This window comes from Oncorhynchus masou, chromosome 11, assembly GCF_036934945.1.
Source record: "Oncorhynchus masou masou isolate Uvic2021 chromosome 11, UVic_Omas_1.1, whole genome shotgun sequence".
Taxonomy (NCBI): domain Eukaryota; kingdom Metazoa; phylum Chordata; class Actinopteri; order Salmoniformes; family Salmonidae; genus Oncorhynchus; species Oncorhynchus masou.
The window spans coordinates 14839965-14867713 of record NC_088222.1 but is presented as its reverse complement, the minus strand read 5'-3'; the positions used below and the strand labels follow the sequence as shown (position 1 = coordinate 14867713).

The 27749-nt window shown below is 45.8% G+C and overlaps 1 protein-coding gene across 1 annotated transcript; it reads right to left on the bottom strand.

The window, feature by feature from the left end:
• Positions 1-1858: 1858 nt before the first annotated feature.
• On the bottom strand, positions 1859-27749 carry LOC135548165 (proline-serine-threonine phosphatase-interacting protein 2-like). Its single transcript, XM_064977486.1, has 15 exons — positions 27608-27749; positions 26736-26836; positions 25626-25700; positions 19423-19457; positions 19139-19245; positions 18675-18737; positions 11652-11750; positions 11087-11132; positions 10908-10987; positions 10597-10695; positions 10307-10403; positions 3132-3216; positions 2913-2947; positions 2685-2752; positions 1859-2532 (listed from the first exon to the last, which is right to left on the bottom strand). Exons 1-14 carry the CDS (start codon positions 27638-27640, stop codon positions 2700-2702), a joined length of 1008 nt encoding a protein of 335 aa, XP_064833558.1. The 5' UTR covers positions 27641-27749; the 3' UTR covers positions 1859-2532; positions 2685-2699.

Genomic DNA, 27749 nt, shown 5'->3' with positions numbered 1-27749 from the left:
TAAAGAAAAACCCTTGAATGAGTAGGTGTGTTCAAACTTTTGATTCATAAATATACAAATCATAAATATACAAATTAACCGATCAGCAATCACAAAAAAATTATTGAAATAACTGCAATTTACATGACTTGACATTCAGAAATCACAGAAAAGTTGTGGCCATCCCATGAACCCGGAGGGTTAACTAATCTCTTGTTTTAACTTTGTACACAGTGTGTGTTATCATAGTGTGGTATTGATCTACAGTTTGATTTCCTGAATAGACCAAAAGGCCTCCAGGTTATATAGTCCATCTCTGCTGTCCATAGCTACTTCCCTGATCTTTGTCTGACAAACACACCAATATGAACACGGACTTACCTCACACAGTGACTGGTCTCTCTTGATGAATACGCTATATATACAAAAGTATGTGGACACCCCTTCAAATGAGTAAATTTGGATACTTCAGCCACACCTGTTGCTGTCAACTGTATAAAATTGAGCACACAGCCATGCAATATCCATAAACAAACAGTGGCAGTAGAACGGCCTTACTGATTAACTCAGTGGTTTTCAATGTGGCACCGTCATAGGATGCCACCTTTGGTGGAGGAGGAATAATGGCCTAATGGTCTGGGGCTGTTTTTCAGTGAACTTCCAGTGAAGGGAAATCTTAATGCTAAGACATACAATGACATGCTAGACTATTCTGTGCTTCCAACTTTGTGGCAACCGTATGGAGAAGGCATTTCCTGTTTCAGCATGACAATGCCCTTGTGCACAAAGCAGAAATACTTTGTCAAGATCGGTGTGGAAGAACTTGACTGGCCTGCACAGAGCCCTGACATCAACCCCATTGAACACCTAGTGTTTCCACATCTAGTGGAAAGCCTCCCTAGTAGAGTGGAGGCTGTTATCGCAGCAAAAGGGGGACCAACTCCATATTAAAACCCATGATTTTGGAATTAAATTTTAGATGAGCAGCTGTCCACATACTTTTGGTCATGTAGCGTTGATTTTCTTTTATCTTAATGAGATTACCAAGTTGAATAAAGGAGACATTCAAAAACATGGAGGTGACCCCAGCATGACCTTCACCCCTGAGTGACAGGGGAGAAGTTAAGAAAGAATCATTGTGTCGTTTTAACCACCAGTTGACGTTTTGAACAGTAGAGTGTTGAGAAACATTATTGTGGGAGTTCCAATTTCCGCTGATTCTATCACTGTTTTGTCAGGCCTCGCAAAACAAAAAGGACCAAATATAGACATACTTGGTATACTGCAATTCACTCTTAGGACTTATTTAATTTAATTATTTAGATATCTTTCTGAGATCTGACTCAATATGAATCTCCACAGCTACGTGTCGTGGGATGATTTCAATTACATACTCCTCGTCTTCTTCACAAAAACCCATTGGATGAGAAAGCCAGAGGTTCCGTTCTTTGACCTTCTTCTCTAATGGATTTTGAGGAGACGAAGACGCGAGAGGAGTATGCAATTGAGATCTTTCCCCTGCCACACTAAGCAGAAACAGGAAGAGATCTTCACTTTAAAAGAGCAAAATACCCATCTCAATGAGCTTGCCAGACAAGCTGAACACTTTGCGTCCATATTGGGTGTAAGTACAACACCCATTCTATCAACCAATAGATTTTCTCATATTATTAGTGTGCCAGGTTCCTGTGCACCCTCACTTATTTGTTCCTCAATTGTATTGAATGGGGGCAAAAGACAATAGAAGACCTGGAATAGGAAGTGAGTTTTTACAAGAAAGTCTGTCAGTGTTTTCATAACATAATTTATGAGTGTGTTTGACCTCTCCATGATGACAATTGTCACTTACAGAATATTCTTAATCAGGGAATGCTTAATACAACCTTAAACTGCCCTTTATTCAATTTTCTTATCATGATCTGTGTGCAATCATCAACCAGAAACTAGCCTGAGTAACACAATGTAGTGTTCAAGTACAGACCAATCAGATATTATCGACCACAACAGGAAACAACTAGGTTCTACAAAGGTACAGAATAATGTGTTAATTAAGTGACTGACAAACATATTTATTGTTCAACAACAAATACTTAAATGATTAAAGTTATTTTGCCTTCATCACACAACTTTAAAACATTTAGATCATGTACCTGTATTGTTGTAATATTCATGTTATTAATCAACAAATAAAAGTAACCCTCTTATATTGAAGAGTTGCAAAATGCTTTGGAATGTCTGCTGTCCCAATGTTCATAACTTATAAAGGGATTACTTTTATTTTTGCTTTAATAACATTTCCTGGTTTAGACTGTAGAAAACGAAGTATATTCATACATTCTGGAACCTATTTACATATATTGAGCTATGAAACATCATCTTACTGTTTATAACACAGCTATAAAGCCACAATGGTGACACAATCAAACATGCTCTACTAACGTCAGCATTGCTGCTATTTAGGTAGTTGGTTTGTCAGGTGTCACTGTTGAATGACCACGAAGTCACAGAGTCCACTCTTCATGTCCATCAATGAAGGAATCCCCACTCGGCCATCTGTGTAAATCCACCAGACAGTCAATATCCATGGAAAAGTGGAAACAAAGACTTAAGAAACAATAAACCCATGGTTTTAGTCAGGCTCAAACTTATTGTGATAACAATAGTCATTTGACTAAAGCTGTAATACTGAAGAATAAAGTACTTACCACTGAATAAATGTTCTAGTATTGTAGAGCACTGTAGCCTGGATCTACAGTTGAGTAGATCACATCACCTACAGCAGGGGAATTCAAAGCACAAATAAAACAGACAAACAGTGGCTTGTCATTAAAAAGGAAATATAATAACAGTTTATCAATATATTCAATGATGGATCAAATCTGACAACTGTCATAATATCTATCTGTATATCTCTGGAGTTTTTTAACATGTACCTTCGGTATTGTCTGGGTTAGGCAATGGTCCTCTCCTGATTTTCACAAAACAGACAGTAGAAATCAACATGACATGATGAGAATTATGAAAAACATGATTTTTGTGGTGAGGTGAAGATCCTCATCTGCTGTGTGGGTCATTCCTCTCTCAGGGTGAAACAATATTCAGCAACTCTTGGTTTGCTTAAAAAATAATTTTATTGATAAAACCTCTCTCACCTAGTGATAGGAGGAGCCGTTCGGGAGGATGGTGGTCCTGCGGGGACCCTCTGACCGCTGTAGAAGTTCTCATACAGAACAGGAGCTGAGGAGTGAGGACAGAGCAGGCCAGGGGGTGAGGACAGAGCAGACCAGGGGGTGAGGACAGAGCAGACCAGTGGGTGAGGACAGAGCAGACCAGGGGGTGAGGACAGAGCAGACCATGGGTTGAGGACAGAGCAGGCCAGGGATTGAGGGTTGAGGACAGAGCAGGCCAGGGGTTGAGGGTTGAGGACAGAACAGGCCAGGGGGTGAGGGTTGAGGACAGAACAGGCCAGGCCAGGGGGTGAGGGTTGAGGACAGAACAGGCCAGGCCAGGGGGTGAGGGTTGAGGACAGAACAGGACAGGGGGTGAGGTTGAGAACAGAGCAGGGCCAAGGGGTGAGGACAGAGCAGGCCAGGGGGTGAGGACAGAGCAGGCCAGGGGTTGAGGGTTGAGGACAGAACAGGCCAGGGGGTGAGGGTTGAGGACAGAACAGGCCAGGCCAGGGGGTGAGGGTTGAGGACAGAGCAGGCCAGGGATGAGAGGTGAGGGATGAGGACAGAGCAGGCCTGGGGAAGAAGGGTGAGGACAGAGCAGAGGATGAGGGGTGAGGACAGAGCAGGCCAGGGGGTGAGGACAGAGCAGGCCAGGGGTGAGGGGTGAGGACAGAGCAGGCCATGACGTGAGGACAGAGCAGGCCAGGGGGTGAGGGGTGAGGACAGAGCAGGCCAGGGTGTGAGGGGTGAGGACAGAGCAGGCCAGGGGGTGAGGACAGATTAGGCCAGGGGGTGAGGGGTGAGGACAGAGCAGGCCAGGACGTGAGGGGTGAGGACAGAGAAGGCCAGGGGGTGAGGACAGAGCAGGCCAGGGAGTGAGGGGTGAGGGATGAGGACAGAGCAGACCAGGGGGTGAGGACAGAGCAGGCCAGGGAGTGAGGACAGAACAGGCCAGGGAGTGAGGACAGAACAGGTCAGGGGGCGAGGACAGAACAGGCCAGGGGGTGAGGACAGAGCAGGCCAGTGAGTGAGGACAAAGCAGTCCAGGAGGTGAGGGTTGAGGACAGAGCAGGCCAGGAGATGAGGGGTGAGGACAGAGCAGGCCAGGGAGTGAGGACAGAGCAGGCCAGGGGGTGAGGGGTGAGGACAGAGCAGGCCAGGACGTGAGGCGTGAGGACAGAGAAGGCAAGGAGGCGAGAAGTGAGGGATGAGGACAGAGCAGTGGATGATTGGGTGAGGACAGAGCAGGGGATGAGGGGTGAGGACAGAGCAGGGGATGAGGGGTGAGGACAGAGCAGGCCAGGGGGTGAGGGTTGAGGACAGAGCAGGCCAGGGATGAGGGGTGAGGACAGAGCAGGCCAGGGGATGAGGACCGCTCAGGGGATGAGGGGTGAGGACAGAGCAGGCCAGGGGGTGAGGGGTGAGGGCAGAGCAGGCCTGGGGATGAGGGGTGAGGACAAAGCAGGGGATGGGGGGTGAGGACAGAGCAGGCCTGGGGGTGAGGGTTGAGGACAGAGCAGGCCAGGGGTTGAGGACAGAGCAGGCCAGGTGGTGAGGACAGAGCAGGCCAGGGTGTGAGGGGTGAGGACAGAGGAGGCCAGGGGGTAAGGGGTGAGGGATGAGGACAGAGCAGACCAGGGGGTGAGGACAGAGCAGGCCAGGGAGTGAGGACAGAACAGGCCAGGGGGTGAGGACAGAACAGGCCAGGGGGTGAGGACAGAGCAGGCCAGTGAGTGAGGACAGAGCAGGCCAGGAGGTGGGGTTGAGGACAGAGCAGGCCAGGAGATGAGGGGTGAGAACAGAGCAGGCCAGGGGGTGAGGGGTGAGGACAGAGCAGGCCAGGACGTGAGGGGTGAGGACAGAGAAGGCAAGGGGCGAGGAGTGAGGGATGAGGACAGAGCAGGGGATGAGGGGTGAGGACAGAGCAGTGGATGATGGGTGAGGACAGAGCAGTGGATGATGGGTGAGGACAGAGCAGGGGATGAGGGGTGAGGACAGAGCAGGCAAGGGGGTGAGAGGTGAGGGATGAGGACAGAGCAGGCCAGGGGGTGAGGACAGAGCAGGCCAGAGGGTGAGGGTTGAGGACAGAGCAGGCCAGATATGAGGGGTGAGGACAGAGCAGGCCAGGCGTGAGGACAGCGCAGGGGATGAGGTGTGAGGACAGAGCAGGCCAGGGGGTGAGGACCGCGCAGGGGATGAGGGGTGAGGACAGAGCAGGCCAGGGGGTGAGGGGTGAGGGCAGAGCAGGCCTGGGGGTGAGGACAGAGCAGGCCAGGGGGTGAGGGGTGAGGACAGAGCAGGCAAGGGGGTGAGAGGTGAGGGGTGAGGACAGAGCAGGGGATGAGGGGTGAGGACAAAGCCGGGGATGGGGGGTGAGGACAGAGCAGGCCTGGGGGTGAGGGTTGAGGACAGAACAGGCCAGGGGTTGAGGACAGAGCAGGCCAGGCGGTGAGGACAGAGCAGGCCAGGGTGTGAGGGGTGAGGACAGAGCAGGCCAGGGGGTGAGGGGTGAGGGATGAGGACAGAGCAGACCAGGGGGTGAAGACAGAGCAGGCCAGGGAGTGAGGACAGAACAGGCCAGGGGGTGAGGACAGAACAGGCCAGGGGGTGAGGACAGAGCAGGCCAGGGGGTGAGGACAGAGCAGACCAGGGGGTGAGGACAGAGCAGACCAGGGGGTGAGGACAGAGCAGGCCAGGGGGTGAGGACAGAACAGGCCAGGGGGTGAGGACAGAGCAGGCCAGTGAGGGTTGAGGACAGAGCAGGCCAGTGAGGGTTGAGGACAGAGCAGGCCAGGAGGTGAGGGTTGAGGACAGAGCAGGCCAGGGGGTGAGGGGTGAGGACAGAGCAGGCCATGACGTGAGGGGTGAGGACAGAGAAGGCAAGGGGTGAGGACAGAACAGGCCAGGGGGTGAGGACAGAGCAGGCCAGTGAGGGTTGAGGACAGAGCAGGCCAGTGAGGGTTGAGGACAGAGCAGGCCAGGAGGTGAGGGTTGAGGACAGAGCAGGCCAGGGGGTGAGGGGTGAGGACAGAGCAGGCCATGACGTGAGGGGTGAGGACAGAGAAGGCAAGGGGGCGAGAAGTGAAGGATGAGGACAGAGCAGTGGATGATGGGTGAGGACAGAGCAGGGGATGAGGAGTGAGGACAGAGCAGGCCAGGGGTTGAGGACAGAACAGGCCAGGGGCTAAGGACAGAGCAGGCCAGGGGGTGAGGACAGAGCAGGCCAGTGAGTGAGGACAGAGCAAGCCAGGAGGTGAGGGGTGAGGACAGAGCAGACCAGGGGTGAGGGATGAGGACAGAGCAGGCCAGGGGTTGAGGACAGAGCAGACCAGGGGGTGAGGACAGAGCAGGCCAGGGGGTGAGGGATGAGGACAGAGCAGGCCAGGGGGTGAGGGGTAAGGGCACAGCAGGCCTGGGGGTGAGGGGTGAGGACAGAGCAGACCATGGGGTGAGGGGTGAGGACAGAGCAGGCAAGGGGGTGAGAGGTGAGGGATGAGGACAAAGCAGGGGATGAGGACAAAGGATGAGGACAAAGCAGGGGATGAGGGGTGAGGAAAGAGCATGCCTGGGGTTGAGGGGTGAGGACAGAGCAGGGGATGAGGGATGAGGACAGAGCAGGCCAGGGGGTGAGGAGAGAGCAGGGGATGAGGGTTGAGGACAGAGCAGGGGTGAGGACAGAGCAGGGGATGAGGGTTGAGGACAGAGCAGGCCAGGGAGTGAGGGGTGATGACAGAGAAGGCAAGGGGGTGAGAGGTGAGGGATGAGGACAGAGCAGGGGTGAGGACAAAGCAGGGGATGAGGGGTGTGGAAAGAGCAGGCCTGGGGTTGAGGGGTGAGGACAGAGCAGGGGATGAGGGGTGATGACAGAGCAGGCCAGGGAGTGAGGGGTGAGGACAAAGCAGGCCAGGGAGTGAGAGGAGAGCGGTGAGGACAGAGCAGGGGATGAGGGTTGATGACAGAGCAGGTGATGAGTGTTGAGGACAGAACAGGCCAGGGAGTGAGGAGTGAGGACAAAGCAGGCCAGGGAGTGAAGGGTGAGGGATGAGGACAGAGCAGGCCAGGGGGTGAGGACAGAGCAGACCAGGGGGTGAGGACAGAGCAGACCAGGGGGTGAGGACAGAACAGGCCAGGTGCTAAGGACAGAGCAGGCCAGGGGGTGAGGACAGAGCAGGCCAGTGAGTGAGGACAGAGCATGCCAGGAGGTGAGGGTTGAGGACAGAGCAGGCCAGGGGATGAGGGGTGAGGACAGAGCAGGCCAGGGGGTGAGGACAGAGCAGGCCATGACGTGAAGGGTGAGGGATGAGGACAGAGCAGGCCAGGGGGTGAGGACAGAGCAGACCAGGGGGTGAGGACAGAGCAGACCAGGGGGTGAGGACAGAGCAGGCCAGGGGGTGAGGACAGAACAGGCCAGGGGGTGAGGACAGAGCAGGCCAGTGAGGGTTGAGGACAGAGCAGGCCAGTGAGGGTTGAGGACAGAGCAGGCCAGGAGGTGAGGGTTGAGGACAGAGCAGGCCAGGGGGTGAGGGGTGAGGACAGAGCAGGCCATGACGTGAGGGGTGAGGACAGAGAAGGCAAGGGGGCGAGAAGTGAAGGATGAGGACAGAGCAGTGGATGATGGGTGAGGACAGAGCAGGGGATGAGGAGTGAGGACAGAGCAGGCCAGGGGTTGAGGACAGAACAGGCCAGGGGCTAAGGACAGAGCAGGCCAGGGGGTGAGGACAGAGCAGGCCAGTGAGTGAGGACAGAGCAGGCCAGGAGGTGAGGGGTGAGGACAGAGCAGACCAGGGGGTGAGGGATGAGGACAGAGCAGGCCAGGGGTTGAGGACAGAGCAGACCAGGGGGTGAGGACAGAGCAGGCCAGGGGGTGAGGGATGAGGACAGAGCAGGCCAGGGGGTGAGGGGTAAGGGCACAGCAGGCCTGGGGGTGAGAGGTGAGGACAGAGCAGACCATGGGGTGAGGGGTGAGGACAGAGCAGGCAAGGGGGTGAGAGGTGAGGGATGAGGACAAAGCAGGGGATGAGGACAAAGGATGAGGACAAAGCAGGGGATGAGGGGTGAGGAAAGAGCATGCCTGGGGTTGAGGGGTGAGGACAGAGCAGGGGATGAGGGATGAGGACAGAGCAGGCCAGGGGGTGAGGAGAGAGCAGGGGATGAGGGTTGAGGACAGAGCAGGGGTGAGGACAGAGCAGGGGATGAGGGTTGAGGACAGAGCAGGCCAGGGAGTGAGGGGTGATGACAGAGAAGGCAAGGGGGTGAGAGGTGAGGGATGAGGACAGAGCAGGGGTGAGGACAAAGCAGGGGATGAGGGGTGTGGAAAGAGCAGGCCTGGGGTTGAGGGGTGAGGACAGAGCAGGGGATGAGGGGTGATGACAGAGCAGGCCAGGGAGTGAGGGGTGAGGACAAAGCAGGCCAGGGAGTGAGAGGAGAGCGGTGAGGACAGAGCAGGGGATGAGGGTTGATGACAGAGCAGGTGATGAGTGTTGGGGACAGAACAGGCCAGGGAGTGAGGAGTGAGGACAAAGCAGGCCAGGGAGTGAAGGGTGAGGGATGAGGACAGAGCAGGCCAGGGGGTGAGGACAGAGCAGACCAGGGGGTGAGGACAGAGCAGACCAGGGGGTGAGGACAGAGCAGGCCAGGGGGTGAGGACAGAACAGGCCAGGTGCTAAGGACAGAGCAGGCCAGGGGGTGAGGACAGAGCAGGCCAGTGAGTGAGGACAGAGCATGCCAGGAGGTGAGGGTTGAGGACAGAGCAGGCCAGGGGATGAGGGGTGAGGACAGAGCAGGCCAGGGGGTGAGGACAGAGCAGGCCAGGGGGTGAGGGGTGAGGACAGAGCAGGCCATGACGTGAGGGGTGAGGACAGAGAAGGCAAGGGGGCGAGAAGTGAAGGATGAGGACAGAGCAGTGGATGATGGGTGAGGACAGAGCAGGGGATGAAGGGTGAGGACATTGCAGGCCAGGGGGTGAGGACAGAGCAGGCCAGGGGGTGAGGACAAAGCAGGGGATGAGGGTTGAGGACAGAGCAGGCCAGGGGGTGAGGACAAAGCAGGGGATAAGGGGTGAGGACAGAGCAGGACAGGGCATGAGGACAGAGCAGGCCAGAGAGTGAGGGGTGAGAATAGAGCAGGCCAGTGGGTGGGGACAGAGCAGGGGATGATGGTTGAGGACAGAGTAGGCCAGGGGGTGAGGACAAAGCAGGGGATGAGGGTTGAGGACAGAGTAGGCCAGGGGGTGAGGACAAAGCAGGGGATGAGGGTTGAGGACAGAGCAGGCCAGGGGGTGAGGACAAAGCAGGGGATGAGGGCTGAGGACAGAGCAGGCCAGGGAGTGAGGGGTGAGGACAAAGCAGGCCAGGGAGAGAGGGGTGAGGACAGAGCAGGCCAGGGAGTGAGGGGTGAGGACAGAGCAGGCCAGGGAGTGGGGGGTGAGGACAGAGCAGGCCAGGGAGTGAGGGGTGAGGACAGAGCAGGCCAGGGAGTGAGGGGTGAGGACAGAGCAAGCCAGGGAGTGAGGGGTGAGGACAGAGCAGGCCAGGGAGAGAGGGGTGATGACAAAGCAGGCCAGGGAGTGAGAGGTGAGGGATGAGGACAGAGCAGGCCAGGGGGTGAGGAGAGAGCAGGGGATGAGGGTTGAGGACAGAGTAGGCCAGGGGGTGAGGACAAATCAGGGGATGAGGGTTGAGGACAGAGCAGGCCAGGGGGTGAGGACAAAGCAGGCCAGGGGAGGAGGACAAAGCAGGGGGTAAGGGGTAAGGACAGAGCAGGCCAGGGAGTGAGGACAAAGCAGGGTAGGGAGTGAGAGGTGAGGGGTGAGGACAGGGCAAGGGATGAGGGGTGAGGACAGAGCAGGACAGGGCATGAGGACAGAGCAGGCCAGAGAGTGAGGGGTGAGAATAGAGCAGGCCAGTGGGTGGGGACAGAGCAGGCCAAGGAGTGATGGGTGAGGACAGAGCAGGCCAGGGGGTGAGGACAGTACAACTACAATACGCAACTAGACTGTCAGGGAGGGGGACCCGGACAAACCAAAATTAGGACAACATTTATGCCATCAAGGATGGCACTAAAAAGTCAGTCTGATTTTCATTGTGGTCCTTAGAGGACCTATAATGTATTGTATGTGTCTGTTGTCAAAGGTGATCTGTGAAGAGTGAGAACTGTACCAGGTGGTTTGTCCCCAGTCCGTCTGAGGTTCACAAAGTGTTCTATATCCTCCTGTATGTCACACTGTTCAAGAGACTTCCTCACTTCCTCATGAAGCTGAACCCATAGACACAGACAGAAACACACAGGCAGGCAAGATAGAAACACAAAGCAATACGGATGGTCACTTACAGCCACAATCCTTAATTTGCTATATTCTTAGAGAATCAATGGGTATCATTAATACAAATGCAATACCAGTAAGTAATATTGCAGATTGCACATTGATGAGTCCCTAGAAGCACTTTACCTCATCGCTGGTGACACACTGCTGGGAGAGCTGGTTGAGGTGAGTCCATACCATGTTCCTTAGAGTATTGATCCTCTCCACTTCCTGCTTCTCAAATACCTGGATGTAACAGAGCACTATATTATATATACCAGTAATACAACCTATAGCTGACAAACAAATAACTGGATGTAAATTATATATACCAATACTACAACATATAGCTAAGAAACAAATACCTGGATGTAGTCAAACTGTTACACATACTACATCAGTAATACAGTATGTAACTAACAAATAAAGTAAATATCATCATGCTTTCTGGCCCTTACCTCACATGCTTTAATGTGTTCTTTCTGCCAGTCCTCCCTGGTCTTCCCCAGCACAGACACGTTGTGCATGTATATCCTGTCTGGGATTCAAATCATTTTGGATTATCTTTAGACTAAATGGTGGTTTTTCATGTTGATGGTTGCTAAGAGACCAAAGGAGAATATGTTGTCATTGTTACCAGCTTCTTCTGCATTCTGCTTTGCTTGCTGTGTTTTTGTCAATAGCTGAAAGATGAAGAAGGGGGAAAAAATCACTGATTCTGTACTTTATTCAACCGTTTCTGGGGTTCAGATATTACTTTCAATGCAATGCTGCATATAGGAGTGAAAGCACATGTCTGATTGGTAAATGTCCTCTCAATAAACAGGGTACAAACTAGGTAGCCTTGTTCTTTCTGTGGTCAGTGTCGGCCTAATTTTTGTGGTCTGATTCCTGTGCTCAAAATAGGTATGCTATTTCCTTCAGAAAGATTCCCATGGCTCACTCACATTATTTATTGTCACTAGTGCTTTCTGTTTCTTTTTGATGTATATTTTTTTAATCAACAAACACAGTGAATAAGTGATTGATGAGGAGATAAAGGAGATGGACATAGAATGGAAAGTGTTGCTGTCTGGTTCTGAACCCATGGCTGCAGGGGCAACGTGTGGTCCGGGGGCAGCAGCACTGCCACTAGACCCCCTCCCCCAGCCGCCTGCCCCCTGCCCCCTGCCCAACCCCCCACAGTCTCTCAGAATACTCACCTTTTCCTGCTGCTTGACATTGTTGGTGCTGGCGTTTCGGTTCATGTTCTGTTCTGCTTCCTCTTTGTCTCGACACTTCTGCTCATATGTCTTCTTTGTCTGTGGGTAATGACATGGACAGGAAGGGGTGGGGGTGGGGGGGGGGTGATGGTAGGAAACAATTGATAATATAGTTTACTGACTCTACTAGACTCTATACTGTCTTCACTTAACATAAGAGTCTCTAAATGAAACATGAAGCCCATGCATTTCAATTCAAGTACCACAACCTGCATTTTTCAACACTCTGAGGTCATTCCACTGTGTATAAAATGCCTGATGTTTCAGTAGCAGTTGGCATGGCAATGTGGCACAACATGCACAGCCCTAACAGTACCACTTTGTCTGACCAATGAAAAACGGCAGGCATTTAGGATCAAAATCAAATCAGGAAAATAATTTAGAAAGAGACAGAGTTAGAATGCTGATCTAGAATGAGGTCCCCTCTGTGCATATAATCTCTTCCGGGACCAGGCCCAAACCCCTGTAATTTGTAAGAAGAGGAGAAGCCGCTACAGGGGTCGGCGAGCCAGATGCCTGGCGAGACTGCGTCGGCTAGTGGATAATCCTCCTCTACCCTCCGTTATACTGGTGAACGTGCAACTACTAGAGAATGAACTGGATGAGCTCCGTTCGAGAATATCTTATCAATGGGATATTAAAAACTGTAATATTAGTGGCTGAACAAGGACATGGATAATATACAGTTAGTTGGGTTTTCCATAAATCGGCAAGACAGAACAGCAGCCTCCGGTAAGATCAGGGGGGTGGGTCTGTGTCTCTTTATTAACAACAGCTGGTGCACGATCTCTAATATTAAAGAAGTCTGTAGCTTTTGCTCGCCTTAGTTAGAGTACCTCGTGATAAGCCGTAGACCACACTATTTACCAAGAGAGTTCTCATCTATATTCTTTGTAGCTGTCTATTTACCACCACAAACCAATGCTGGCACTAAGACTGCACTCAACAAGCTGTACAAGGCATAACCAAACAAGAAAAGTCTCATTCAGAGATCGCGTTCCTCATGGCCGGGGACTTTAACGCTGAAAACTGAAATCCGTTTTACCTCATTTCTACCAGCATGTCAATTGTGCAACTAGGGGAAAGAAAACTCTAGATCATCTTTACAGCTCTCCATTGAGAAAATCTGACCACAACTCTATCTTCCTGATTCCTTCCTACAAGCAAAAACTCAAAACAGGAGGTATCAGTGCCCGCACTCAACCAGTGTTCAATTACAGAAGTGGTCCAATGAAGTGGATGCTAGGCTACAGGACTGTTTCACTAGCACAGTCTGGAATATGTTCTGGAAGTCATCCGATGGCATTTAGCAATATACCACATCAGTCACCGGCTTCATTAATAAGTGCATTGACGGCGTCGTCCCCATAGTGACAGTACGTTCATATCCCAACCAGAAGCCATGGATTACAGGCAACATTCGCACTGAATTAAAGGCTAGAGGTCCCGCTTTCAAGGAGCGGGACACTAATCCAGACGCTTATAAGAAACCCTGCTACGCCCTATGATGAACCATCAAACAGGAAAAGCGTTAATAGAGGACTAAGATCGAATCCTACTATGTTCATCGGATGTGGCAGGGCTTGCAAACTATCACAGATTACAAAGGTTAACTCAGCCGCGAGCTGCCCAGTGATGGGAGCCTACCAGATGAGCTAAATTCCTTCTATGCTCGCTTTGAGGCAAGCAACACTGAACCATGCACGAGAATACCAGCTGTTCCAGACGACTGTATGGTCACGCTCTCCGTAGCCATTTTTTAGTAAGACCCTTAAACAGGTTAACATTCACAAGGCCACAGGGTCAGAAAGATTACCAGGACGCATACTCAAAGCATGCGCAGACCAGCTGGCAACTGATATTTTTAACCTCTCCTTGATCTAGTCTGTAATACCTACATGTTTCAAGCAGACCACCATAGTCCCTGTGCCAAAGAATGCCAAGGTAACCTGTCTAAATGACTATAGCCCCATAGCACTCACATCTGTAGTGATGTAATGCTTTGAAAAGGCTGATCATGGCTCACATCAACACCATCATCCCAGAAACTCTGGACCAACTCCAATTCACATACCGCCTCAACAGATCCACACATGACACAATCTCTACTGCACTACATACTGCCCTTTCCCACCTGATCAAAATGAACACCTAAGTGAGAATGTTCATTGACTACAGCTCAGCGTTCAAAACCACAGTGCCCTCCAAGCTCATTACTAAGCTAAGGACCATGGGACTGAACAACTTTGCAACTGGATTCTGGACTTCCTGAGGGGCCACCCCCAGGTGGTGAAGGTAGGCAATAACACATCCGCTATGCTGACCCTCAACAAAGGGGTCATTCACGGGTGCGTGCTTAGTCCCCTCCTGTCCTCCCTGTTTACCCACGACTGCGTGTCCATGCACAACTCTCACACCATCATTAACTTATTGACGCTACCCATGCCTTAAGCGGGATAATTGTCATCAGCAACCGCTGAATAGCATAACGCCTCAGTCAAATAATATTACTAAAAATATTCATATTCATGAAATCACAAGAGCAATATTGCAAAACACAGCTTAGCCTTTTGTTAATCCACCTGTCGTCTCAGATTTTGAAATTATGCATTTCAGCGAAAGCAATCCAAGCGTTTGTGTAAGTTTATCGATCGCATGGCAAAACATTAAGTACACTTAGCATCAGGTAGCTTGGTCACGAAAATCAGAAAAGCAATCAAATTAATCGTTTACCTTTGATGATCTTCGGATGTTTTCACTCACGAGACTCCCAGTTACACAACAAATGTTCCTTTTGTTCCATAAACATTATTTTTATATCCAAAATACCTCCGTTTGTTTGGCGCATTATGTTCAGAAATCCACAGGAATGAGCGGTCACGACAACGCAGACAAATTCCAAATAATATCTGTAATGTCCACAGAAACATGTCAAACGTTTTTATAATCAATCCTCAGGTTGTTTTTAAAATATATAATCGATTATATATCAATCAAGCAAATGTCTTTCACAGTAGGAGAGGGAAAAACAATAGCTTTCCAAATTCTGTTGCGTGAGCAAAACTCATGTGACCACTTGGCACGATGTTATCGTTCTGGCTAATTTTTCAAAATAAAAGCCTGAAACTATGTCTGAAGACTGTTGACACCTTGAGGAAGCGATAGGAAAAGGAATCTGGTTGATATCCCTTTAAATGGAGAAATGGGAGGCTATGGAACATGGAGTTTTCAAAATAGAAGCCACTTCCTGGTTTGATTTTTCTCAGGGTTTCGCCTGCAATATCAGTTCTGTTATACTCACAGACAATATTTTGACAGTTTTGAAAACTTTAGAGTGTTTTCTATCTTACTCTGTCAATTATATGCATATTCTAGCATCTGGTCCTGAGAAATAGGCCGTTTACTTTGGGAACGTTATTTTTCCAATCATAAAAATTAGTGCCCCATAGATTCAAGAGGTTAAGTTTGCCGACGACGGTGGTAGGCCTGATCCACAACAACGAGACAGCCTACAGGGAGGTCAGAGACCTGATAGTGTGGTGCCAGGACAACAACATCTCCCTCAACGTGAGCAAGACAAAGGAGCTGATCGTGGACTAAAGGAAAGGTAGGGCCAAGCACGATCACATTCACATCGACGGGGCTCTAGTGGAGAAGGTCGAGAGCTTCAAGTTCCTTGGTGTCCACATCAATAAGGACCTATGTTGGTCCAAGCAGAACAACACAGTCGTGACGACAACGCCTATTCCCCCTCAGGAGGCTGAAAATATTCGGCATGGGTCCTCAGATCCTAAAAAGGTTCTACAGCTGCACCATCGAGAGCATCCTGCTGGTTGCATCACCGCTTGGTATGGCAACTGCTTAGCATCTGACCGCAAGGCGTACATTCCTGGAGTCGAGCTCCCTGCCATCCAGGACCTCTAAACCAGGCGGTGCCAGAGGAAGGCCCTAAAAATGGTCAAACACACCAGCCACCCAAGTCCTAGACTGTTCTCTCTGCTATCACATGGCAAGTGGTACAGGAACGGCAAGTCAAACCAATTGAGATGGTTTGGGAAAAAGCAGCCAACACGTGCTCAGACTTTGGAAAAGCATTCCTGGGTGAAGTTGGTTGAGAGAATGCCAAGAGTGTGCAAAGCTGTCATCAAAGCAAAGGGTGGCTACTTTGAAGAATCTCAAATATAAAATATATTTTGATTTGTTTAACACTTTTTTGGTTACTACATGATTCCATGTGTTATTTAATAGTGTTGATGTCATAACTATCATTCTACAATGTAGAAAATAGTAAAAAAATAAAGAAAAACCCTTGAATGAGTACAGTGTTTTGCAAAAGTATTCACCCCCTTGGCGTTTTTCCTATTTTCATTCATTACAACCTGTAATTTAAATGGATTTCATGTAATGGACATACAAAACAACATCCAAATTGGTAAAGTGAAAATAAAGTGAAAACAATAATAAATGAAAATGAAAAGTGGTGTGTGCATATGTATTCACCCCCTTTGCTATGAAGCTCCTAAAAAAGATTACCTTCATAAGATACGTAATTAGTTAAATAAAGTCCACCTGTGTGCAATCCAAGTGTCACATGATCTGTCACATGATCTCAGTATATATACACACACCTGTTCTGAAAGGCCCAAGAGTCTGCAACACCACTAAGGAAGAGTCACCACCAAGCAAGCGGCACTATGAAGACCAAGGAGCTCTCCAAACAGGTCAGGGACAAAGTTGTGGAGAAGTATAGATCAGGGTTGGGTTATAAAAAAATATCAGAAACTTTGAACATCCCACAGAGCACCATTAAATCCATTATTAAAAAATGGATAGAATATGGCACCACAACAAACCTGCCAAGAAAGGGCCACCCACCAAAACGCACAGACCAGGCAAGGAGAACATTAATCAGAGAGGCAACAAAGAGACCAAAGATAACCCTGAAGGGGCTGCAAATCTCCACATCAGAGATTGGAGTATTTGTCTATAGGACCACTTTAATCCGTACACGCCACAGAGCTGGGCTTTACGGAAGAGTGGCCAGAAAAAAGCCATTGCTAAAATAAAGAAAATAAGCAAACACGTTTGGTGTTCACCAAAAGGCATGTGGGAGACTCCCCAAACATATGGAAGAAGGTACTCTGGTCAGATGAGACTAAAATTGAGCTCTTTGGCCATTAAGGAAAACGCAATGTCTGGTGCAAACCCAACACTTCTCATCAGCCGGAGAACATCATCCCCACAGTGAAGCATGGCAGGTGGCAGCATCATGCTGTGGGGATGTTTTTCATTGGCTGGGATTGGGAAACTGGTCGGAATTGAAGGAATGATGGATGGCGCTAAATACAGGGAAATTCTTGAGGGAAACCTGTTTCAGTCTTCCAGAGATTTGAGACTGGGACGGAGGTTCACCTTCCAGCAGGACAATGACATTAAGCATACTGCTAAAGCAACACTCGAGTGGTTTAAGGGGAAACATTTAAATGTCTTGGAATGGCCTAGTAAAAGCCCAGACCTCAATCCAATTGAGAATCTGTGGTATGACTTAAAGATTGTGTACACCAGCGGAACCCATCCAACTTGAAGGAGATGGAGCCGTTTTGCCATGAAGAATGGGCAAAAATCCCAGTGGCTAGATGTGCCAAGCTTATAGAGACACACCCCAAGAGACTTGCAGCTGTAATTGTTGAAAAAAGTGGCTCTACAAAGTACAGACTTTGGGGGGGTGAATAGTTATGCACACTCAAGTTCTGTTTTTTTGTGTCTTATTTCTTGTTTGTTTCACACACAAAAAAATGTGCATCTTCAAAGTGGTAGGCATGTTGTTTAAATCAAATGGTACAAACTCCCCAAAAATCAGGACAATTTTAATTCCAGGTTGCAATTAAAATTGCCTCAACTACCCCGTACCCCAGCACATTGGCTCGGTACCGGTACCCCCTATATATATAGCCTCATTAGTGTTATTTTTATTTTGTTACTATTTTTCCTTTAGATTATTTAGCAAATATTTCTTACTTACTTTTTTTATTACTCTGCATTGTTGGTTAAGGGCTTGTAAGTAAGCATTTCACTGTCAAGTCTATACATATTGTATTCAACACGTGACAAATAAAATCTGATTTGATCTCATTCATCATAATCTAAAATGTGAATACGGGCCCAGGACAGACTCCAGCGCTCTCTGAGTGGAACTGCACAAAGCACAACTTGTGTTTACTAGTAACCTTTGCCCTGTAGCCCTGCAGGATAGAAGGGGATAATAAGGAAAACAGAAGGAAAATGTGTTTTTATAGCTATTGTTATTCCCAGAACCCGATATAGTAGCAGGACCTTAATTTGATCACTCTTCTGTTGCTGAGATTTTTCCTGCACCCACGGAAATGCAGATGAGCTTCATGATTTACATACATTCACTGAAAACACAGACTAACACACGGTTATATTAACAGTACTGCACTTTTCATGAAGACTACTTTTAGCCAGCTGAAAGCCGAACCACTGATCAAGCAACATTATGTGGCTGCAGGATTATTTTGCTGTGACAATAGAGGTCAAATTAAGATCCTTCATCTGTATGGAACAGACTTTATTGTCATAAGGTTTTACAAACCAAATGTAGTCTAAATAGACCATACTAGAAAAGGGACCTGCTCAGTGACCTGCTCTATGTAGGCTACATAATATGTATGTAATTCACAGTAACTTCCCATTTAATTGAGGTGCCCCAGTACATAATGAAACTGTCCATTTATTTGAGAGGTTCCTCCATTCACTCCCCATGGCTGTTGATGAACTCCCCTCTTCTCAGATTAAGTATTACAAGACTGCTTCATGTTTTGGTAGCATGATGCCTGAAACCAGACATGCCTTTAGAGAACAGATGATCAATTCAGGATTACTTAATTCAGGGATGATAACTGCTGGTTTGACAAAAAAATGTAGGAAAGTTCTCCAGTTTACCTCCATGGTTTTCTTGAACTGCGTGGCCCTCTGTTTGTGTAGGGCATCCATCTGTTGTTCTACCTGTGAAGAAGAGGTGTCAAATATATTATATTAAAGCAAAGAACATAGAGATGATATATCCATGTTTTGCACCACGACAATTATCACATCTGTGCAGGGCGATTAGGATTAAGATCACAAGGTCCAACTGAAATCTGACTTCCCATCCCGTCCCGAAAGACACACAGAGGTTTCAGGTTTCCGTCAGACATGGTATTCAAACAGGCAACCCTCTGGTTGGTGGCTCGCCTCGCTAAATAAGTTGATATAAGCGGTTGATAAGCAATTGTTCGCTATAACTGCATTCACTATTAAGCAAAGTGCACTGTATTAGCAACGTATAAGGTCTATTGGTAATTAAAGGTCGTATTAATTCCTACATTTGTGTAATTTTTTAAGCAATTGGTTGGTTTCTAATGTACCTTTTTTCTTGTCTCTTTCTGTCTCTCTCTGAAGTCTTCCAGTTTTTTTGCCTCGTCCCGCATTGTTTGTGCCAGTTGTAGGTGTGATAAACTCACATGTTCAGTTTCTATGTTGTAAAGGAGGGTTTAGTAAAGAGAGAGTTAGTAAATTACATGAACACACACACACACACACACACACACACACACACTCGAACTCACTCACTCACACATGGAAATAGAAAGAATTGAGCTTAGACATCAACATACATCAGAAACATTTGTTGTGACAGCAGAACACTTACGCAGTTTGAACATGTCCAGCGATCTCTTCAGTGTGCTAAATAATGAAACAAACAAACACCAGCTTTATGAAAAGTAATGCATGCAGTACAACCTATGCTGTTAAAATGTAAGCGTTTTGTAACACTAAAAATAGTGGCAACTGAGCTGCTGTAACAGTATAACTTTAGACCGTCCCCTCGCCCGAACCAGGGACCCTCTGCACACAACAACAACAGTCACCCACGAAGCATCGTTACCCATCGCTCCACAAAAGCTGCGGGAACCACTACTTCAAGGTCTCAGAGCAAGTGATGTCACCGATTGAAACGCTATTTAGCTCGCACCACCGCTAACTAGCTAGCCGTTTCACTTCCGTTACACTGCCACCAACGTTAAGGAGACAAAACTTTGACTTTGCAAGAGTGTTGAAACATGTCATTCTGAGATTTTCCGAAACATGACATGGTGTGTTGTAACACCACATAATCAAGAGTTGTGCAACACATTGCCAGAGACTGGGAGCGCTACAAGGAAATGATAAAAACACTATTTTGTTGTTTCGAGTCCTGTTTAGTGCAGACATAGATTCCTCCCTCTAAAGCTCCTGAACACTAATGATGGTGTTTCACATCCTTTCTAGTGCAGAATGCTTTCCCTGCTCTTATACGGTATGTGTTGATAAACTCCTCATTGGTCATTTCAGAATGTCAAATGTAGAGTATTATTCACAAATAAAGAACACCAGAAAATATAGTTTTGTGAAAATACAAAAACTAATAAGATTGTCTAGGATAATAATTAATACAAGCACAATGAATCATATGTACAAGCTTCAAATGCTTTATCTTTTCTTTGCAAATGATCCAATGACAAAACATTAACTGGTCTTTCACATTTTTATATTGATAAAGTAAAACAGTTCCAAGATCTGCAAGGTATTTATAATATTCATATTCTTCAAAATCAAGGGACAATTACATTATATTCAGATATGTTCATATATATTGTATTCAGATTGAATCACAGTACACTTGAGTTAGATGATATGACTAACAGTTGACAGTTCAGTTGGCATTAATCTGTGATCCTTGTCTTGATTGGTTGTGATTAGGATTGACCAACCGGTGGGAAACGTACGTACGTACCCCCGGTTGGTCAATCCTAATCACAACCAATCAAGACATAAATAAAAAATTATGACAATATAGCCAATTTTGACTGCAGCTGGCATATCTAAGGGGAAAACAAAGTTAGCCTACAGGACAAGACTCATGACGCATTAACCTGCAACTAATCCTTTGGCAAAAATAGTTAGTTATCACTTTGTTTTCTCTTCTTTTTAAAAACGTATGTATGTATGTATGTATGTATGTATGTATGTATGTATGTATGTATGTATGTATGTATGTATGTATGTATGTATGTATGTATGTATTATGTATTATGTATATACGTATAAATGTATGTATGTATGTATGTATGTATGTATGTATGTATGTATGTATGTATGTATGTATGTATGTATGTATGTATGTATGTATGTATGTATGTATGTATGTATTATGTATGTATGTATTATGTATATATGTACATACATATAAATGTATGTATGTATGTATGTATGTATGTATGTATGTATGTATGTATGTATGTATGTATGTATGTATGTATGTATGTATGTATGTATTTATTATGTATGTATGTATGTATGTTTGTAGGTATGTACAGTACCAGTCAAAAGTTTAGACACACCTACTCATTCAAGGGTTTTTCTTTATGTTTTACTATTTTCTACATTGTAGAATAATAGTGAAGACATCAAAATTATGAAATAACACATATGGAATCATGTAGTAACCAAAAAAATTGTGAAACAAATCTAAAAATATTTTATATTTCAGATTCTTCAAAGAAGCCTCCCTTTGCCTTTTTTCCCCCCTTTATTTAACTAGGCAAGTCAGTTAAGAACAAATTCTTATTTTCAATGACGGTCTAGGAACAGTGAGTTAACTGCCTGTTTGTCACACCCTGGTCTATATTTATTATGTTATCTTCATTTATTGAGTCAGGCCAGGGTGTGACATGGGTTTATTTGTAGTGTGTTTTGTCTTGGGGTTGTGTGGGGTGTATAGATTAGTCCATGGCTGCCTGAGGCGGTTCTCAATCATAGTCAGGTGATTATCGTTGTCTCTGATTGGGAACCATATTTAGGTAGCCTGGGTTTCACTGTGTGTTTGTGGGTGATTGTTCCTGTCTCTGTGTTTGTTGCACCAGTCAGGGCTGTTTCGGTTTTCGACGTTTGTTGTTTTGTATTGTTCGTGTTTCGTCAAATTAAAGATGTATTGAACGAACCACGTTGCATTTTGGTCCGATCCTTATTCCACCTCTTCATCAGAGAAGGAGGTAGAAGAAAGCCGTTACACTGTTCAGGGGCAGAACGACAGATTTGTACCTTGTCAGCTTGGGGGTTTGAACTTGCAACCTTCCGGTTAGTCCAACACTCTAACCACTAGGCTACACTGCCACCTTGATGACAGCTTTGCACACTCTTGGCATTCTCTCAACCAGCCGCATAAAGTAGTCACCTGGAATGCATTTCAATTAACAGGTGTGCCTTCTTAAAAGTTTATTTGTGGAATTTCTTTCCTTCTTATTGCTTTTGAGCCAATCAGTTGCGTTATGACAAGATAGGGTTGGCACACAGATGGCCCAATTTGGTAAAAAACCAAGTCCATATTATGGCAAGGACAGCTCAAATTAGCAAAGATAAATGGCAGTCCATCATTACTTTAAGACACGAAGGTCAGTCAATCGGAAAATGTCAAGAACTTTGAAAGTTTCTTTAAGTGCAGTCGCAAAAACCATCAAGTGATATGATGAAACTGGCTCTCATGAGGACCGCCACAGGAAAGGAAGACCCAGTTACCTCTGCTGCAGAGGATACGTTCATTAGAGTTACCAGCCTCAGAAATTACAGCCCAAATAAATGTAACAGACACATCTCAACATCGACTATTCAGAGGAGACCGCGTGAATCAGGCCTTCATGGTCAAATTTCTGTAAAGAAACCACTACTAAAGGACACCAATAATAATAAGAAGAGACGTGCTTGGGCCAAGAAACACGAGCAATGGACATTAGGCCGGTGGAAATCTGTCCTTCGTTTGATTAGTCAAAATTTGCGATTTTTGGTTCCAACCGTCATGTCTTTGTGAGACGCAGAGTAGGTGAATGGATGATCTCCACATGTGTGGTTCCCACCGGGAAGCATGGAGGAGGAGGTGTGATGATGCTTTGCTGGTGACCCTGTTGGTGATTTATTTAGAATTCAAGGCACGCAGCATTCTGCAGCGATACGCCATCTCATCTGGCCTCCACAATCACCCGACCTCCTCTGTCCAGTGTCTGTGTCATTTTGCCCATCTTAATATTTTATTTTTATTGGCTGAGATATGGCTTTTTCTTTGCAACTCTGCCTAGCAGGCCAGCATCTCGGAGTCGCCTCTTCACTGTTGACATTGAGACTGGTGTTTTGCGGGTTTAATGAACATTTGCTTTTCTTTCAAAAACAGGGACATTTCTAAGTGACACCAAACTTTGAACAGTATGTATGTATGTATGTATGTATGTATGTATGTATGTATGTATGTATGTATGTATGTATGTCTGTATGTATGGTTGTATGTATGGTTTTCTGCAGGGAGACAGAGAAACCACATATCAAGCAATAATTACATATGAAGTACATGAATGCATAATTAGTTATTAACTGCTATAAATATAAATAAATTGCAATATGAATATCCAATAATTAAACATATAAATAGCAATATATGCAAATGCATGTACATGAATAAAAGGTATGCAAATATAGCAACAAGATGAATGAATATGAATGTCAAAAGTGGGATGCAATAACATGTGGCATGGTAAGCCATAGGCTATAGACAAAGCTCACAAAGGTCATGGACAAACAAGGCAGTGGCATGAGTCAATGAACTACATGTAGCATTAAGAAAACCAGGGTTTATTCATTACATCCTGCAGCGGAAAAAGTTTACAGTTTAAGAACCAAACAGAAGCAAACAGAACAGGGAGGAAACTACCTTCAAAAGAAACAATTGTCTTCGTGCTAAATAAATTTAGTTTGGAGTAAACATAAAATGTATTATCTTTTTATGTGCCATGAACACAACCAGTCATGATGTTTTCATCTTATTGTCAAACAAATCACTTCAAACAGTAGGCTACCTTTGCGCGGTCATCCAAAAATAATTCCAGCATCCAAACAGTGCACCCACCAACGTTTCTTAAATTCGCAAGAGGTTGAAACTATCTCACCGGAGAAAGCATCCGAGCGGTGGAATAAAGGTGGAATTACACAAAAAGATTCTTCATAGGCCCTACTCAAACTTGATAGAAGTTTAAATATTCAGCAAGATGTTTTAAATTAAGTCCATGTTCTTTTGACTTAAGTCCATGTAAAGTCCACTCATCTCAAGTATGAATTGGGCCCATGTGCTCAGTGTTACAAGGCTGGTTCCGTTAAACCATTGAGTCCTGAAGACTGTCTGAGTGGACTAAGGCAGTGTCTTGACAAACAGGAGACCCAGGTTCAAATCCACCTTGTCACACAAATACCAGTGATGAAGGCCCACTTTACACATGTTACCTCTGCTATAGGTAGCCCTAAACATTTTGATTGTAACATAATGTATAATATCACAAGTTATATCCTGAGTTGTATTAGCCCAGTGTCTTAAAAATGTTAAGATATTTCATAAAGTTGTGGAACATTTGACAGCTCTGTCTGAATGTGCAAAAGAGCCTACAATAAGTTTTAAATATTGATTGAAAATGATAATCGATCAATATTTAGGGTAACTAGTTGCATTTCTAAACCATTTGGTTGTATGAGAGACACAGTCCACAAAAAAATATTGTTGTGTTTTGATGGTGCCTTTTACATGCATTGAGAAGTGCTTTCATGACACTCTCTTAAAAACACCAATCCTCAGATTGAAGAACCACTTTGGGCATTTCAGAATACTTCAATTCTGTTTTAAAACCCTTTCAGTGTATCTTAGCACCTTCATTGGGTTTGCATTAAAACCCCTCCAAACACCAGACCTCATCTATGGTACATTACTTTTCAGGGTTTCATTAGACAATGGTGTTTTTAGTATTTCTGATTTAATAGTAAATCAGTAAATGTAACCAGCATGAGCTGTTTGATGAATCAAAATGATGATCATACTGAAACAGGATGGGCACTCAAGCCACTGACAAAATCCTTCGCAACAAGAAAAAAGGCTCAACAGCAATTCAATCTAACAACAGTAACGCACTAATAACACTAATACCTTAATGCATACTTGTATCTCTATGTATAGTGCTGCATGGGCCATTGAACCACTGCAGATACCATCTTTCTATATGCGAAACAAAATGGTTTTGTCAACGTCAGACAGTGCTATCAGTGGCTAGATTCACAGCATTCTAGTGTGCCATCTGAAGGCTGTGTACCAGACAATATCAACAACTCTATATACGTTTGTATTTCCTTGTCTTGCTTGAGACAGAATGGCACCCAGGCAATCAGAAGGCTATTAAATATGTGATGGCTTTTAACAAAGCCCATCAGGGGTACTGGCCATCTGGTATTTTGGGCAAATGACAGATCGTCTGGTCAATTTGTTGCCTAATGGGCCAGTCAATTTGTTGCCTAGTGGGCCTGTCTATCTTGGGTTTTTGATCTCAAAATTATCATTATCTGGCTAAAAAAAATGGTAATGTGGGGGCCTCAAGGGGAAAAAACAAATAGGCAGGTGTGGGGGCCTCAAGGGGAAAAAACAAATAGGCAGGTGTGAGGGCCTCAAGGGGAAAAAACAAATAGGCAGGTGTGAGGGCCTCAAGGGGAAAAAACAAATAAGCAGGTGTGAGGGCCTCAAGGGGAAAAAACAAATAAGCAGGTGTTAGGGCCTCAAGGGGAAAAATCAAATAGGCAGGTGTGAGGGCCTCAAGGAAAGCATTTTACCAGTGGGTTAGAAATGCCAAGGCCGATTGTTGGTCCTAGTCCGCACCTGAAGCCCATTACAAGGTTATCTACCTTCAATAGCAGGGCTTTCAAATCATTTTTGTATACATCCTTACAGTCCCTGACTGATGACAAGCAATATCTACTCAAGAATGAATAACATCAGCAACAGGAATATTGACTTACTTCATCTCATTGTGCCCACACACCTTCTTGGAGAGACCCAGTAGCTCTTTGGCATACTTCTCCTCTATGGATGCTCTGAAAGATAACCAAACACATCTCTTCATATGTGCATTCAACAAGCTATACACTTAACAAACATTAGCTACAGTATGCGCATGAGAGAACATTAGGCAATAGCATGAGGATCTGCACCACAATGCACCACAGAGGGGAAGTTCACAGTGTCCATGAGATTTAAAAAAAAAGATAACTTCAAAATGGCATTCAATTTCTTTATCTTAGAGGAACTAACACATGCAAAATCACACAGTGTAATTATGGAGTTGTTTCCTTGTGCATGACTGATTGCACAGTCTGTATTGTGCTTGGATTAATCATTAAACAGTACAGTCCAGAGAGGAGGGAGCAAACCAAAAAATCAAAAGTATTAAACATAATAATGTTTCATAATAAGAAGTTTGAGTATGCTGTAGCAGTTGGTCAGGAATTTAGATTGGTAGGAAAAATCTCCACATTCAAAATCGTGAGGTGTATACACAGTAAATATGAAGTAGGACAAGAGCTAAAGACAAATATGTCAACTATAGTCTACATACTGTATTAAATTAACACTGACACCATTCTAGACCATTGGATAATAGTGTCATTTCTGTCCAAAATGAGGAAATAGCAGATAAAACAGATGAACCACTCGCTTTTACTGTAAGTGGATACTCAGTGACACCAGAAACAGGAAACACAGCAGCAGTGTTTGTTGAACACCAACAACCATTCACAGTACACTTTGCCCAGATATAGAAGGATTCATCTTTCTGCGCCCACATGATCTAAAGCATGGTGGAAAATAAATGATGACTGACTTTTTTACTTCTGTATCATGGAACGAAGCCCTCGTGCCCTTTGAAAAGGTCAGTCCACAACAAAACATTACTGCTATTCAGTTAAAATAAACACAGAAACAACAACAACAACATGGCAGCAGAACCTGTGGGCGCTGTAACCTAGACAGAATAACAGCATCCATACTGTTGTTTCAGAGCATATTCTCTGCAGTAGTCTGAGGATTCAATTAATGGTTTCTATTGGATGATATCTCACATGGTTTCTCACCTGGCTTTCATGAAGTCTTCTATCTCCTTGCATGTCCTCTTACCATCATTGAGATGCTGGATGATACAGTCATAACCCCCAGTACTGGTCAGCTCCCCATTCTGGCAACATTGGGGAAGATGGAATAACAGTAAGTAATCAAATCATAGCACACCATGGAGGGTCTCTCACACCCTCCCAGTATTGGTCTATCAATATCCTATACTCCTCGCTGCATTGCCTTTTAACAGTCTATCAAAAAGGAAACAACTCATTACAACATTACTGACAGAGAAGACCCCCAAGGGCTAAAAACAAAATAATCCAGAACGTAAAAGCTTCCCAATGGGCTTTAGCGCACAATACATCAGACTACGGAAACAATAAAGCTAACAGCAATGAAGCAATATAAGTATTTCGTGAGCATGAATAAATATGTGTTTGAGATGATAAACTGCAGTTGAAGTGCCCTGTAATGTATGTCTGCATGAGATAATGACATATAATCATTTTGACCACGTGATTAAAAGAGGTATACAGTAGGCCTACGCTGCAGGGGTAGGTATACTCCTGAGCCCTGCCAATCTGATTGCCATCTGCACATATTACAAGGTGTTCAAAAGGATCAGAAAGAACTACACTCCTGGGTTAGAGACGTGCTAATAAAACAGCCAGTCCATGCGGTGTGTAATATTCTGAATAAATTCAATGACCAAACAAACATCACTAGACTTGTTAAATAGATAATTGTGTATGCTCCTTCAGTTGTGTTTACAACTTGGTAATACTTCGAAATCTGATTTCGATCTCTAAAAACAAATAGTTCTGCAAGCACAGTTAATGAGGGTTAAACTCAGATGACACACAACGCAAAGACAAAAATTTGCACTTACCCAAAAGTAATCCTTAAAGTGAAGTTCTCTCATTGTAGTCAAGAATAACGGCAGTACAACTCTTGCAATTCCGCTGGTTTTTGCGATGTTAATACTGTGTTAGTGACTGATGGACTTCCCATTGGATTGTTGCGTTTATGAC